Source organism: Solenopsis invicta, chromosome 3, assembly GCF_016802725.1.
Source record: "Solenopsis invicta isolate M01_SB chromosome 3, UNIL_Sinv_3.0, whole genome shotgun sequence".
In the NCBI taxonomy this organism is placed as follows: domain Eukaryota; kingdom Metazoa; phylum Arthropoda; class Insecta; order Hymenoptera; family Formicidae; genus Solenopsis; species Solenopsis invicta.
Window position 1 is genome coordinate 1,311,833 of NC_052666.1, and position 16,370 is coordinate 1,328,202.

Genomic DNA, 16,370 nt, shown 5'->3' on the forward strand with positions numbered 1-16,370 from the left:
CAATTTCATTTTATTAGAATAATTTTTTATCTTTACAGACATTGTCAGAAGCAATACAACAAGCAGAAGCTACAAATCAACTTAGTAATGCAATAGATAGGATAGCTAGAAATGAAGAACGACAAACTAAAATACTAGAAATCATTTTTGATTTATTGAATAAAGAGACAACATAAATAATTTTTATCTTTCAACTTCGTTATATATACTTATATATACATATATAGTTTTTAGAAAAATGTAGTTTTTTGTTTTACAATTGCTGTAAAACAAAAAACTACATTTTAATTTTTTTATTCGTAATTCTATTCATTTCTCTCATTATCCCATGCACAATTATAATTAGGAAACCACTCCCGCATAATTTGTTTTTGTATCCGTTGTGCTATTGCTCTAGGTGCTCGACGAGGATTTCCATCTTGTATTTCTGCTTCATCATTGTTTATCTCATCAGGTTCTGCATATTCATTTTGTAAATTTTCTATATCAAATGGTATTCGATAATGTAAACACATGTTATGTAGAACTGCGCATGCATTTACAATCTGCCCTGCTATTTCTGGAGCATACATCAGTACACGTTGGTAAGACAAACATCTCCATGTTTCCTTAAGAACTCCAAAAAATCTCTCCACGATACTTCTTGCTTTGCATAACTTTTCATTATAATGAAATTGTCGACTTTGTTGTGGATAATGTGGCAGTGGTGTTATGAGCCAAGGTTCTAAAGGATATCCTGCATCACCTTCATACATACATACAGAAGACAATATTTAAAAATTATCTTTATACATAAATGCAAAAGACATTTTTTAAAAAAGAACATATATAACGTAAAATTATTAATTAAAATTTTTAATTCTTAAAAAAACCAGTACTCATAACATAGCTCTTAATAAACATTAGTAATTACACAAATTATATAATTATTGCATTAAACGTAATAAGCTAATATAACACGTAAATAATGCGTAGTCTTTATTTTTAATATATCTATATATAAAAATCATTTTACTTTATCAAATGGAAAGATGATTTGCAACTTTAAAATTATAAGTTTAGAAAATTTATTGTCCATAAATATATTATTATATAGTATTATATATTATATATTATGTACGTTATTCATATATATATATATATATATAGTTGTGCACGTGGTTTTGCTGTTTTGTGTGTTTCCGGTAATAATTGAAAAAACGACCCGATGGCAGGAAACGATCTTCTTTTTTAAAATCTCCTTGTGTTGATTTCTTTTATCAGCTGTTCAACATCGGGAGGACACAAAACAGTGAAACTATGGGCACAACAATACACACACGCACACACATTCATGGATATAACATATATAATTTATAATACTATGTAATAAATTATTATATAAATTTTAAAGTTTTTTTATACATTATTAAGATATTTACCAATCAAATAAGTTCTCCTTTCACCATGGTTATAAAAATATTCCATAACATTTCTGATTGGGGAAGAATTCCATATGTAAGCATCATTCCTTGCTCCTGGATATCGTGCGTTAATGTTAAGTATTTTTAAATCTGGATCAACTATCTGTAAAAATTTATATGCAATTATATATATTGATACTATTTGTATTACATAGTGAGAAATAGTTGTTAAGAAAGAACATAACACATTTCGTTTTAAAGAGTTATGAAATAGGCAAAAATCACATATGATTAATCTCATAAGTTCTATTTTTTCTAATATTCATAAAAATAAATATTACAATCTCTTAATAATTTATTATATGTAATATTATATGCTTTTTATTAATGTATTTTACAGTGTATAAAAGTAATTGTAACATAAAATGCAAAAATCTTATTAGTTATAAAACTTACTGCTTGAACATTTAAAGAATGATTTCCGTGATGGTTTACATAAGCTTCCTCATGTATATGTGGTGCAAGTATATTAATGAATGTGCAATCTATTGCACCAATGGCACCAGGAAATGGTTGCGGGGCTAATGCAAACATATTTCTTGGAGTTGTTCTTTCATTTGCCGTCATAGGAAATCTTACCCATTGACGCAACAAATGTACATTTATTAATAATGCAACTTTTCTTATGCAGCGACTGGCACATGGTTGGCTTACAACCAATTCGCATTGATTACCAGCTGGTCTTTGGTAACTACCATTAGCAAAGAAACCAAGTGCTACCAGTACTTAGATCTCTGGAGATAATGCAGTTATTCGCTGTTTTTGTAAGTGTGGTCTCAGAATGTTAACCATATTCATTACCAATTCCTTATTTACTCTAAATTGAGCAATAAACCCATCATTAGGAAGCTCAAATGGGTTTTGAGCATCTCGCAATATTCTTCTGTCTAATCTTCTTTCTATTCTTCTTATTCTTTCTTCAAGAAAAAGTATATTTATTCCTAAATATCCTTCAGCCATTTTACCTTAAAAAAAGAAAAAATCTTTATAATCTTTTACCAAAAACATATGATTTAAGTTAAGCTAATATGATCGGCGGGTCCCGATAGCGCACATCCCGATAGCACACAAATCACTCACAATGGCAGATGCCTAGAGATTTTCCGTAGGTTGGGTTAGATAAGTCAAGATGATTGGTTGGTGGGCTATCGGGATGTGCGCTATCGGAACCCTCCCTAATATGATTAGGTTACATATAAAGCATATAAATAAGAATGTAAACTTATTTATTTGACTATTTTTATAAATATTTAAAATACGTTTTACTTACAATATTTTGCTGTAATGTTATTATATTGTGTTCCTCTTAATGATTACTGCTGAACTTTAATTTACTACACAATACTGTGGTACTCGCAACTGGGGTGCGCACGATTGGACACCGCACGATTGGACACCACCACTCACAGCGGCTGATACCTAGAGTTTTTCCGTTGGTTTGGTTAGATAAGTCAAGATGATTGGTTGGTGTCCAATCGTGCTGTGTCCAAAAGAGTGTCACCCCTCGCAACTCCACTTATTGTTAGAACGTTGCTTATTGGCCGCTACGTCTAGTTGTCGCTATTGCTTATGAGGGGTTCGGTATCCTTCGATATCTTAACGACATAATTCGGCTTTATCGACACTTTTATCAACATTTATCGTTACGCTAAGTTACAGAATACCATTTTTTGTTAAAGGTTGGTTTATGCAGACCGTAACCGTTAGCTTATGCCGGAATCTATAAGAAATTGACCAATCATAATCGATTATTCTTCTATAAGTCGATTATGATTGGTCAATTTTTTACAATATATCAATTTGTGCTAACTTAAAATTTGTAAAATCTACTTTTCTTTATTAGTTGTTTATTAGAGAGTAATAATATAAAAATGTAATATACGCATCATATATGCATACAATTATTTTAATTTTATTTATGTATATTCCGTTCTTATATTATTACTCTCTAATGAACAACTAACAAAGAATAGCAGATTTTACAAATTTTAAGTTAGCACAAATTGATAATGTTCAATAACGCCCTTTTCATGTCAATCCATTTTTCAGTAATTTTTATTTATTCTTGGAGTTGAAGTTTATTTACGATCTGGAAAAGAATAAAAAAAACATTTTCAGATACATTATTGATTTTTAACATATAAATTAATATTGATTAATGTATAATGTAGTTGAATAATTTCAAAGTTATTTTTACTAAGTTTATAATAAACAGGAATTCTATATGATATGCTTGAAATATTATATGCTTTAATATGTACCTAATAATTAATAATTGTTTTATTAATTTTGATTTGTTTCCGATATAACCACAAACTTTAGAATAGATTAATTAATTTTTACAAACAGAAATTTAAACGAAATCCAGTGTTTAGACAAAAAAATTACAATAAATCTAAATTCAAATCATTCTTTTTAACTTTATCTTTGATTTTTTGTGTTATTATTTAAAAAAATAAAGAGACTTTTCAAGCATGCTTCTCGGTCTTCACGCTTTCGTCATCAATCGGATTACATTTGAGACAGCAATCGTCAATCCGATTAGCCTAGGGAAATTTTCTATACCTACGTTGAGTACCATTGTTCAATCCAATCCGAGATCCGATTAGTTATCGTAAACACCCCCAGTGTTCGAGCAACACGACCAGGGCTTCCAATCTCCCGTGTATTTCGATGAAGCCAGCGTTAGTGGCGTCCTCGCTGTACCACCTCAAGTAAAATGGAACTACTTGCTACTAAGCAATATCTGTCGGTAATATTTAGGTATCTGTCAGTAATAGTTAATATTAATAATAATTAGGGAAAAAAGAAAACATTACGAAGGAAATACTGGTAAAAATAAAATTGTCATATTTTATTTTGCATAAATGTAAATACAATATGTGTTATGTATATTTACTTAATCATACATTATAGATTAAACATATCGAAATATAAATAAAGCGATAAATTCAATTAACAATGAAATAAATTAGCAATAAATCAATAAACAATACGCAATAAATCAATTTACAATACAACTTGAACAAGAATTCTAATCGCAGCTAGATCTTTGTGCTTGTTTTATTTGTGTGATTTTATACATTTTCCTGAAATTCAATAAACTGTTCGCCGAATTGTTTTTTAGTCATAACAGAGCCTTACATTGAACCCTGGCTGAGGTGATATTTTTTGCAATAAATTCTTTGCAGTTTTTTTTAGGGGAGGGAAAGAGTTAATATTAATTTCAATTTTAATGATATTAGTAAAATCTTGTTCAATGTAGGGCTGTATTATGACTGAAAAAACAATTCGGCACACAGTTTATTGAATTTGAAGAAAGTATAAAATCACACAAATAATACAAGCACAAAGATCTAGCTGCGATCATAGAAAGCATTCTACTTTTACATATATGTAACATACATAATATGTCTGCTTATCGCAAACTAGGATAAATGAAAAAGATTGTAAATTATGAAAAAGGCACTGTTTTAAAAAAAAGGATTTTAACAAAATCGATTCAATTGTATGCGTAAGAAAAAAGTAGTTAATTTATTAATATTGCAGTAATCCTAGTTTATGCGATAAACACATATGTATTTTACATACATACATACATGTATATATATATGCGAAAATTGAAATAGATAGTTTAAGTAGTTTCTAAAAAATAATATCAGTTAATTTAAAAAACAGGTTTACGAAACGTAAAAACTAATAATCTTAATTTAACAATACAAAAATTTGTAGGTATTTAGTGAATATGTACAAGTACATGTATAAGAGTGTAGAAAAATAAACAGCAGCAATTACCGCCAGTACATCCTTAATCGCATACCCGGTTGCTTGGAATCAGGGCGTTGTATTCCCACTCTGAGATTATGAGGAAAATCAAGTGAAGGATGACAATAATTTTCGTGATGTGTTCTCCCGAAATATTGTAAAATTTTATGTCCATTATAAATGCTATTGTTTCTTCTTGATGCTAGCTCCTTTTCTAATGGTATTAAACATTCTTGCAACTCTTTCTGTTGTCCAATCTGTGAATGATACAATTACTTGAATTTAATGAAAGTTTAATAATTGATTTAGTAAATAATTAACATAATAAAATAAAAATTTAGTAATTGAAGTTATTTATTTCAATATTGTATAAACATGTTTATATAATTGAAAATGTACAAATATAACTTACAACGTAATCCAATTGCTGCTACTCGATTTTCACTCTTTCAACTTCTTGATTCAGCATTAGTATTTTCTCCCCATTTGTTATCACCTGTTATCAACCATTTGTCCCAAGCATCAACTTGTGTCGCTTGATTTACAAGTACTTTATCTTGCTTTTTCAACACCAAGATCCATTTATTAATACATTCCTCAAGCTGACAGAAATTAATAGCCTCTGATTGAATACCAGTCGCGGAATTAACGCTGCAATAAAAAATGTTTTTAGTTATTGGTTTGGTTTTTTTCTTTGAGATTATTTTAGGTAATATAATAAAATTCACTTACCTTATCAATAGGTTGTACGGGTAGGCCTCTAAACTACTTCTTTCTCTTCTTTCCGGACAAAATCTGAACACTGTTGAACACTGCTGAACACTGTTGAATACTTTTGAAATATATTGAAATATAGATCCGCGCACGTTCTGCGTTGCACATGTAACGAAAACAAAGTGAACGAAGTATTCCTGAATGTTCTGGAAACGATGAACCAGTATGTACCATGCGAGATTTATCAACCATTTTACCGACAGATATTGCTTAATAGTTCCATTTGGCCTAGGGTGGTACAGCGAGGACGCCACAAACGCTGTCTACAAAATTTACATAAGAAATTATAGGCCCCAGGGTTTCCAATCTCCCGTGTATTTCGATGAAGCCAGCGTTAGTGGCGTCCTCGCTGTACCACCTCAAGTAAAATGGAACTACTTTCTACTAAGCAATATCTGTCGGTAATATTTAGGTATCTGTCGGTAATAGTTAATATTAATAATAATTAGGGAAAAAAGAAAACATTACGAAGGAAATACTGGTAAAAATAAAATTGTCATATTTTATTCTGCATACATGTAAAATACAATATGTGTTATGTATATTTACTTAATCATACATTATACAGGGTGATTACGAGAAGATTACGAGAAAAACTTTTTTATTAGAGATGTTTTCGAGAAAAATCTGAAAAATTCTCATAATTATGGAATCGCTCTGAAAAGTTATAGTATTCTTTATTTCTTGTTGGAAAAAGATTTAAGAAAATCTGATTTTCATCATTTATATACATCATTTTTATATTATGTAGATATAAAATGTATTTGGTATTTTAATTTACGTTATTATGTACTACGTTTATTTATTAATCAGATTAATAAATAAAAGTAATAATCTAATTGTAAGTAATAAATGCAAAATATAACGGAATATGCACAGTTTCCTTGGAGAAATTTTTATTATAATTTTCTATAACAGTTTTCATAATATGTCATGGCAACAATTTATAAGTAATTGTGTAAACTTGTGTAAAAATTTTTTCAAATTTTCTCACATTTTTCACTAAAACATAAAATATAAAGTTTCATAACATCACGATAAGATCAGAAAACAAACCCATAAAAAAATATAAAAAAATTTTAAGATTTTCTAATATTTTGACACACTTTTCCAAAAAAGACATAACAAAAGAATTAAATCACATAATTTCTCAAAATATTTGCATGTAAAGTTATGTGAAATTCTTCAGATTTTCTAACATTTTCTTAAATCTTTTTCCAACAAGAAATAAAAAAATACCATAACTTTTCAGAACAATTCTATAATTATGAGAATTTTTCATATTTTTCTCAAAAACATCCCTAATAAAAGTTTTTCTCCTAATCTTTGTACGAATTGGAACATTTTTCGGAAATAATCAAAATTACTTGGAAAGTGTACATTTTCTCTTTGAATTTTTCATACGTGTTATTTTTATAAAATACTTTTAACCATTTTAAATTTTATAATATTTTATCTGAAATTATACAACAAAAAATAATAGAAATTTTAGGATACTTCATAGTTAACACATTTAAAAATTTTGAGAAAGGATGTAGACATTCTAAGTATTTATGAAAAGTATTCCAATTTTTATGAAAAAGTCTAAAAAAAGTATAAAATTATACAGACATTTTGAAAAATTATATAAAAGTAATCTGAGAAAAATTTTTTAGCAGGGGTTTATACGTACGTATTATTCGGCACAGCCCGACGCAGCTGTCATCTAACGAGGGCTGAGTATATTACAGTGTTTTGTCGGTATGTTATCCTCTTAGGGTAAAACGCTGTAACAGTCATTAATAATCACCCTCTAGATTAAACATATCGAAATACATACATTATATTATACTATCAACGCAATGCAATACCAAAAAGGTTAACCTCTTCAATAATACCTCTTCAAACTGTTACCACACTGTTACCACACTCTCATTCTTATTTCAAAATACATACAATTTATTAATTCTCTAAATTTTCACCTTTTCACCATCACGGCTGATGGCGAAAAAGTTCACGTGAAAAAGTTCATATTTCCGCTCATGAGTGAGTAGGGTATGGACACTTCCGTATATTAAAGTCAAGCTGTATTTCTGCGCCATCTGGGCGAATAGACAAATTTTTGGAACTAAAAGCTTAGGATTTTTACTCGATCGATCATTTGAGTCTTTTTTAATAAGTTTTGTTCTTTTTCCATACCCTAGGATTGAACTTTTATCACGCTTCAGCTTTTCTCTTTTTCTTTTCATATTAAAGAGAAAAAGAGAAAAGGTAAAACGTGCAAATGTTCAGTCCTAGGATATGGAAAAAGGAACAAGCTTAATAATTTTATATAATAAATATTGTATTTTATATTAATTTATTACATGTAATAAAAATCAACACTTATATATTTTTAATGTATTTTTATTTAATGAAATATTGTTTGTATACACAAAAAGAGAGATAAAAGAGAACGAGTGACACTTTTTTGGACACAGCACGATTGGACACCAACCAATCATCTTGACTTATCTAACCAAACCAACGGAAAAACTCTAGGTATCGGCCGCTGTGTCCAATCGTGCGCACCCCAAAGAGAACCCATACAACACACTCATATTGTATCAACCTCTTAGTAATATTAAATCGCACGATTGCGAATATTGCAGCAACATTACGAAATATTGATACAATATTGATGAGACATTGCAACAATATCTAATGTCCCTTGAATCTGTATAGGAAAATAATAAATATTATTTTTTAAAGTAATACAACAAGATCAAGTATCATATAAGTAACCAAAATATTAAAGATAAATATAATAGATTAGGGTCGTTTATCAAAAATTACCACTGTGAATTAACGGAACTTACAAAAGCAAAAGTTCAAGAGCCGAAACGACACAAAGATACAAAAATAAATAAAATAAAATAGATAAAATCATTGCAATAAAAGAAAATAAAAAGTAAATAAAATAAATAAATAAATAACATAAAAATTCATCTTGTCAAATAAAAGTTAAAATTAAATTAATTAAATAAAAAATATAAATCAAGAATAATAAAAAATTAAAAAAATATATAAAGAAAAAACAAGATGGAAGAATTGTCGAGTCAAGGTTCGAATCAAGAACAGCTTTTGCTTTAACGACTTACTACGAGAAATAGCTCAAATTGACAATATAACTGATTATTTCTTTAATATAAACTATAACGTAAACACATATTTTGATTTTGTATTAAAGTAATGGATTGCTTGTTTTTCTATAATACTGGTTGGTTTTCTGGTATCTTTGCCATTTATTTTTTTATTAATATCACAACACCATTGCGTAATAGTAAAATTTTCTAATATGACTTGTATAAAAGCATCTTCAAAATCATGTTTATGTTGTTCACATTTGAAAAATGAAAAATCTATTTTATTTTTAATAACAGTACTTAATTTTTGACGAACTCCTGTACGAAAACATATTGATGGCATTTTATTTTCATATGTTATACAAGCTTTATGTATGATAGGTTTCATTGTTTCCATCGAAATATTTTCCTTGCAGAAGTGACAATCAGAAGATTGCATGTATAATAATTTATCAATAATATGTGTATAAAATAATTCGGGGTGCGCACGATTGGACACCGCACGATTGGACACCACCACTCACAGCGGCCGATGCCTAGAGTTTTTCCGTTGGTTTGGTTAGATAAGTCAAGATGATTGGTTGGTGTCCAATCGTGCTGTGTCCAAAAGAGTGTCACCCAAATAATTCATTGCTAATCAATTCGTCATCATTTAATAATTCTGACATATTGTCAATTTGAGCTATTTCTTCACATATGTCTGAAATTGCATCTGAGGTGTTTAATGTTTCAATACTATTTTCTACAAAATTTTGTAAGGAAAATAAAACTTCTCCATTAGTGTCTTTTTCACAATTATTGCCTATACTATGCTTGCCTATTAAATTATTTATTAATAACGTTTTAAAAGAAGACTCAAAATTGAAACACGTAGGATTAACATTTCGATGATTATGACTTCTAATCATTCTAAAAAAATTTTCTAATGGATCTTGATTAAAATGACGTGTTTTCAAACTTTTTATTCCGGCTTTGTTTAGCATGGCCCATAATTTTTGAAAGCTTTTAATTGTTGTTATCCAATTATTTAGAGATGGAGTAGATACTGGTTTTCTAGTTTTTTTATCAATAAATTTAATATTTTTTAACTGTTTAATAGCAACATACAGAATGATGTGCACTATTCTTTGTAACAGCAATTCGCAGTGGTGTATTTGATTTAATCTCGTGTGCATTGACAGAATCGAATAATTTGTTGAAAAAATCTAAAATCTTCGCTGTTGCAAATCCTTCTTCCCGTGGAATTTTCAAAGACTGCCCAATGCTTGTATTAATATAACCTTGAAAAAATTATACATTTATGTAGATGTATGTTTTAGTAATTTGTTTTTATATTAATAATTATTAATATTAAATTAGAAATATCTAATAAATTATACTAAATTAATTATATTAATTAGTTTATTATTAAAACAAAATTTTAAATTACCATCTATTCGGCTATTATATGCAATAAATGCAGATAGAGTTGCACTAAAAACTTGGGCTGCCAGTTTCACCTTCATTTTTTTTATCCTATTCTGTTTAATATGTAGATCTGTTAATTTCCTTAATTGGCGATTGAGTGTATTAGTTGTCATATCTAGTTCATAAGCAGTTTCTATTACATTCCAAGTAGCAATTTCTTTCATATTAGACTTATTATCGTTGACCTCGATATCTCTCTGTAGAAAATTATTCCGTATTCCTTTTAACAAATGTGGAGGATCATATAAAATAATAATCTTTTGACCATCCAAAGTAATTGTGTCATCTGTAAATATAATTTTGTGTTTATATTATTATACATGTGTTATATAATAATAATGTTATGTATTACATTTTTACTTACCATATTGTTTTCCAGTTCTTAAACAATTGCTTCTCGTATCATTTAATAATTGTTTTAGTGCAGATACATTTGATGCCCCTTGGTCGCATATTGTGGCAATAATAGTAAATCCTGCTTTCCTAACTTGATTAACAATTTCTTTAATGCATCGGATTAATTGTACATTTTTAGTTGTATTTTTACAAAAATTATACGATACAGGTATTTTCCAACCTGTTTACACCTCTTAACATAAAGACAAGAGCATGATTTGCTATTCCTTGTGTTCTTTTATTCCCCCAATCCTCAAATCCAATTATCTTATCATTTATTTGATCATATTGTAAGTGGGGTTGCAACGACATTTCATCCCACATGAGGATACACAATTTATCAACGTCTTTCATTAATGGTTGTTGTTCAGAAAGATGTGAAAATATTAATTTATTTTTACCTGCGTGTATAGGAACCTTTTGCAATAACCGTCTCAAAGTTCTACTACTAGGTAAAGTAAACATTTGTTGTAGAAGTTTATATCCTGTATGAGATTCTTTATACAATGATAAAGCCATTACTTTTTCATCTAAACTATACCCTAATAGTAAAAAAATATACCCTAATAGACTATAGACCCTAATATACCCTAATAGTATACCCTAATAGAATAAGAAAAATAAAAATATATTAACTCAAAATACTTTAAACATTTATTATTAAACTCAAAATTATTGTAATAATATAAAAATTATAATAAATGTAATAATCATAACTTATATATGCATATACATATCATATAATCATATTAATACAATAGTATAAAAAATAATTATTATTTTATACTTATAATAATACATAATTGTATAATGTATGTAATAATAATACATAAAACTTATAATAATACACAATTGTATAATGTATATAATAATGATACAAAAAACTTACAATAATACACAATTGTATAATGTATATAATAATGATGTATATAATAATAATATATATATATAATAATTTCTAATATTATTTATAAGGATTATATAATGTATATGATGTATATAATTTTTGATTATTATAAATTTTCTGTTTTCCATGATTATGAATCAATTCCTATGTTTTCTAAAAATAATGAAGCATGTTCATCATTGCATATACTCTTTAATGCTAATTTAATTTTTGTACAAAATTTTGAAAAATTTACCTTGGGCTTTTTTCTTATGTTTTTAATTTGCATATCTATAAATGTTTTTTGTATATTACTTAGTGCAGAATATTTTTTCCAAAAATTAAGAGTAGTAAATTTAGTAGCATACTTCAGCCGTTGTTTGTAACTTATCAGATTCTTACGCAAGGCATTATTTTGTTTCGTAAGCATTCTACATTTATCGTACATTTCTTTCGCTGTTGGATTCAAGGACTTCTTTCTAGTTATATTGCCAAGTATAGGTCTATGAATACGGCTTGTAGAACTTTTAGACATTGTTACGCTTAGATCAAACGGTTGTGTTGTTTGTTGTTCCTCATCAATATTTACATGGTTTTCCAAAGTGATATTTTCTTCTTGGACTTGACTTGTACTAGGTACATTCATACTAGGAGAAATATCAGCTTCAACTGTTTCAATTATTTCAGAATTTTCTTGGATTTGATTAAGTTGAGAAACTTGATCACTTTTATCTGTTCTAATTATTAAATTTTGATTTGGAATGGCATTATGCTTTAATCGTCTACGATGCAAACTAAAAATGTACGAGTTTTCATTAAAATGTAAGTGGCAAATTCTACATTTTTTAATTTCTTCTGCTGGCAGATTTGATATCCATGGTATTGATATTGCATCTAGCCATTTTTTTAAGAGGAGATTCTTTTTAGGAAAATAATGTCCAGGAGCTCTAGCAGGAGATGAGCAATGTGGAATTATACATTTCCATCTCACTTTATTGGCCATTTTATTCTAAAGTTAAATTGTTCAATAAAATAAAATTAATATTATAATGCAAATGTTTTATATTCAAGGAAAAGATTAAATTAAAAAAGATTAAATTATATGATATTATTAAATTGTTGTTCATATTTAATATTAACATAGATAATTTATATGTGTACATACTTAACCTAAAAATATTTAAATGTTTTAAATATTAATCCCCGATTGTTGTATCACCGGAACGATCACACCTACAAATTCGATGGGAGGAATACAAATCACAGGACGATATTACTCGTCCCAGCAGGCTGATTGTCTTGGAGCAAATATTTTAAAGAAAAAATATGACTGATTTTACCACTCCAAACGGACTTTACCACTTGACTGCACTTAACGACATAACATGACATGACCGATCGGGTAGAAATCCTGAACTTTTAGTTTCAAAAATCTGTCTATTCACCCAGATGGCACAGAGGCTGTGTTCCGTTTTTACTGGCAGTACTGAAAATTTATAGTTCACGTCACATATATTATACATTTTCAGTACTGGCAGTTAATATCGGAATACAGCCATAGGCTGCGGTCAATTTAGTACTTCTGAACGCTCTGAATGCTACGCTCTAAACGCTACGCTATGATCGGTCCACTAGTGTTACCAATATTACAATCACTACACAAGTGGACCAGTTTGTAGCAGTTGTAGCACTCGAATCAACTAGCCGCGGTTTATCCAAATTTAATAATGGAATCAGTTCCAATTTTAGTAAATGTTTATAATACATTCAACGATATAATATCTTATATATATGATGATAAGAAAGAAGAAATAGAATTTTGCTTAATGAGTTCTGAATCGAAGAAAACAAAGAACGCCTAAAATTGAAGGTTATGTAGAACGTATTATCCCATCTCTCACTGCTATGGAATTCAAGAGTCATTTCAGGTAAAGTCATAATTTTAATTTATTTTTTCTTGCGTAGCAGAAACAAAGAAAGTTAATGATAATAATTCCTTTTTATTGTCAATTGATATATCATGTTTAAACACGTATGAACACAAATACGGCCCCAAACAAATTATTGATTAAGCCAACAGCGGTTTGAGCGCGAATCGAAATGCGGCTCAAGTCGTAATTTCCCGCCAAATATTAAAACGCTCCAGCTAACCCATCTCCCGAGGTGAGGCAGTTAGGCCCGGTTTCACAATTCACGGTTAGCTCGAGTTAACCGAAGTTTAACTCGCTGAACTCAGTTTAGCGCATTTGTGGCGTTCCACAACCACCTTAAACCTTCGTTAAGGTTCACTTGCTTCGGTTAAAGATGAACCCCCGATTTTGGGCGTTTAATCAATTTAACCGAGGTTTACAACCCTGGCACCAATGAAATTGCTGTGAAAGTTTCGCACATCTCGTAATCATATTTACTTTTGAGTAAATATGATATATCATATATCATTTTTTGCTTTCAATAATTTCAACTAATGTAATTTTTTCATCTCTTGAAAAATTCGGTAGCCGCTTTTTATTCATATTATCCTTCACGGACAATTCTTTTTTACAGGATATCACAATTATTTTATTATTAGGTGTTGGAATTAATTCGTAGCGTTTTTTTAGAGAGAAACAACGATTTATTCTAAGTTTAAATATAAAAATACATTACTAAAAATATTTTCCATCGCTTGCCACAACTTTTTCCCATCTTTCGGGTAAGAGACGGATACCCCGTCGAAAAAACGCTTCGTCCTTAGAGGCGATCCATGAATCAATCCAAGTTTTGCGTTCTTCATAAGAAGTAAATTTCTCCGCGGACAAATCATGGGCCATCGACCGGAACAAGTGATAATCCGAAGGAGCAATATCTGGAGAATACAGCGGGTGGGTTAGGACTTTCCATTTCAGTGTTTGCAGGTACGTTTGCACTGGCTTTGAAATACTTAAAAAGTCTACATCTTTTCTTAGAACTTTTCATACATGTGAATTCTGAAATATTCTGAAATTTCTCAATTCACAATTAAAAAAAAATACTTTTTTAACTTTTTAGATTTTATAACGTTTTATAAAAAATTATACACATGTTCTGAAAAATAATACAAAAAAAATTTGAGAACAATTTCACCAGGGGCTTATATGTACGTGTAACTCGGTCCTGTGCCAAAGCATCTGCCATCTAAGGAGCGTTTAGTGAACTACAAGTGTAAGTCGGTAAGTCAACTCCTACGGTAAAACGTGGGGACAATCATTTGCATAGAGCGTAGTTCTACTCAAAATTACAAAATTGTTAATATCAAAATCGAACATAACTATGAAGTGTTAGAAAGAAAATATTATCAATAAAAACTGTATAGAGAATTGTTGTACTTCTATAGATTACTTCGCATATCGGTAGATATCACTTCGAATTTAATGTTGTGTTTAATCATTTTATGCGTATTATAGAATATTTTATGCGTAACTAAGGAGCGCGGCACATCGTCTCAGGACCGTGCGTAAAACAAAAGTTATAAGATCATGAATCATAAAACCGTCTAATTATTTAATGTCTTATAATTCTACAAAAGTTATTGAAATTCTTTTTTTTTATTTTAATAATTACATTTAAGTAATATTTTATTATTACATAATTAAATAATTATTATTATACTATTATTACGTATATTATAATGTATGTGTACTGCAAATTAAAATTTGAGCAATTTATTTATTATTTAAAATTCAAAGTTTTTAAAGTACCTTTTCAATGATATTGATTTATGTAATTGAAAAAGTACTTTAAAAACTTTGAATTTTAAATAATAAATAAATTGCACAAATTTTAATTTTACACATACGTTATAATATACCTAATAATAGTATAATAATAATTATTTATTTATGTAATAATAAAATATTACTTAAATGTAATTATTAAAATATCAAAAAAAATTTCAATAACTTTTGTAGAATTATAAAACATTAAATAATTAAACTGTTTTATGACTCATGATCTTATATCTTTTTTATTACGCACGGTCCTGAGACGATGTGTCGCGCTTCTTATTTACACCGTCCGACAGCATCGTTGCTAAGGTGCGAACGATGGGAGGGGAGCAATAGGCGTGCGTCGAAAAATCCGGCCGAAAGTTGCAAGTAGCTGACAGCACTGCTAGAGTATAATGTGACGCCACGTAAAACGATAATCGTTGATTAATCGATTGCACATAAAATGTGCGTAAACTGTACAACGTTTCCCTAGCGTTGTATGCAAGTTTCGCAAACATCGCAAAAATGTTGGAAATAGTACGACGTTGTATATGTAAGGTATAATTGAATCGGGACATTTCTGGTTGCTTAGATATTACCGAACGCAATTTATACGACGAAACGCAAAACGTTGCGTTACATAAACGTCGTTGCAACATATATGCTATTATTGTACACTGTCGTATGTGATTCAGCGTATATATAGCGTATATATACACATCTTATAAGAATAAATCGATAAAACGGTGTCGCTGATACCGTTTATCGATTTGTCACGCAAGACGGTCAA

General features: G+C 29.0%; 2 protein-coding genes, 2 long non-coding RNA genes and 1 pseudogene across 7 annotated transcripts; 1 reads left to right on the plus strand and 4 right to left on the minus strand.

Annotated features, from left to right (window-relative positions):
• Positions 1-288: 288 nt before the first annotated feature.
• Positions 289-2,550, minus strand: LOC105206936 (annotated as a pseudogene).
• Positions 2,551-4,290: 1,740 nt separating this feature from the next.
• Positions 4,291-6,180, minus strand: LOC105207221. Its single transcript, XR_005574357.1, has 3 exons — positions 5,961-6,180; positions 5,641-5,879; positions 4,291-5,485 (listed from the first exon to the last, which is right to left on the minus strand). It is a non-coding gene; the product is annotated as an uncharacterized LOC105207221 (long non-coding RNA).
• Positions 6,181-9,816: 3,636 nt separating this feature from the next.
• LOC113005700 lies at positions 9,817-11,613 on the minus strand. 2 transcript variants are annotated; one of them, XM_039447015.1, is made up of 5 exons: positions 11,562-11,613; positions 11,161-11,507; positions 10,938-11,060; positions 10,536-10,859; positions 9,817-10,386 (listed from the first exon to the last, which is right to left on the minus strand). In XM_039447015.1, the coding sequence occupies exons 2-5, from the start codon at positions 11,486-11,488 to the stop codon at positions 10,199-10,201; spliced, it is 963 nt and encodes a 320-aa protein (XP_039302949.1). In that variant the 5' UTR covers positions 11,489-11,507; positions 11,562-11,613; the 3' UTR covers positions 9,817-10,198. The 2 variants fall into 2 exon arrangements, with proteins under 2 accessions (XP_039302949.1, XP_039302950.1); XM_039447016.1 differs by lacking the exon at positions 11,562-11,613 and having other exon boundaries at positions 11,161-11,291; positions 11,371-11,498.
• Positions 11,614-11,902: 289 nt separating this feature from the next.
• Positions 11,903-13,481, minus strand: LOC120357175. 3 transcript variants are annotated; one of them, XM_039447019.1, is made up of 3 exons: positions 13,021-13,343; positions 12,112-12,864; positions 11,903-12,029 (listed from the first exon to the last, which is right to left on the minus strand). In XM_039447019.1, the coding sequence occupies exons 2-3, from the start codon at positions 12,856-12,858 to the stop codon at positions 12,021-12,023; spliced, it is 756 nt and encodes a 251-aa protein (XP_039302953.1). In that variant the 5' UTR covers positions 12,859-12,864; positions 13,021-13,343; the 3' UTR covers positions 11,903-12,020. The 3 variants fall into 3 exon arrangements, with proteins under 3 accessions (XP_039302953.1, XP_039302952.1, XP_039302951.1); XM_039447018.1 differs by having other exon boundaries at positions 11,974-12,864; positions 13,026-13,481; XM_039447017.1 differs by having other exon boundaries at positions 11,974-12,864; positions 13,021-13,458.
• Positions 12,541-12,938, plus strand: LOC120357176. The gene is made up of 2 exons (XR_005574358.1): positions 12,541-12,677; positions 12,783-12,938. It is a non-coding gene; the product is annotated as an uncharacterized LOC120357176 (long non-coding RNA).
• Positions 13,482-16,370: the final 2,889 nt, after the last annotated feature.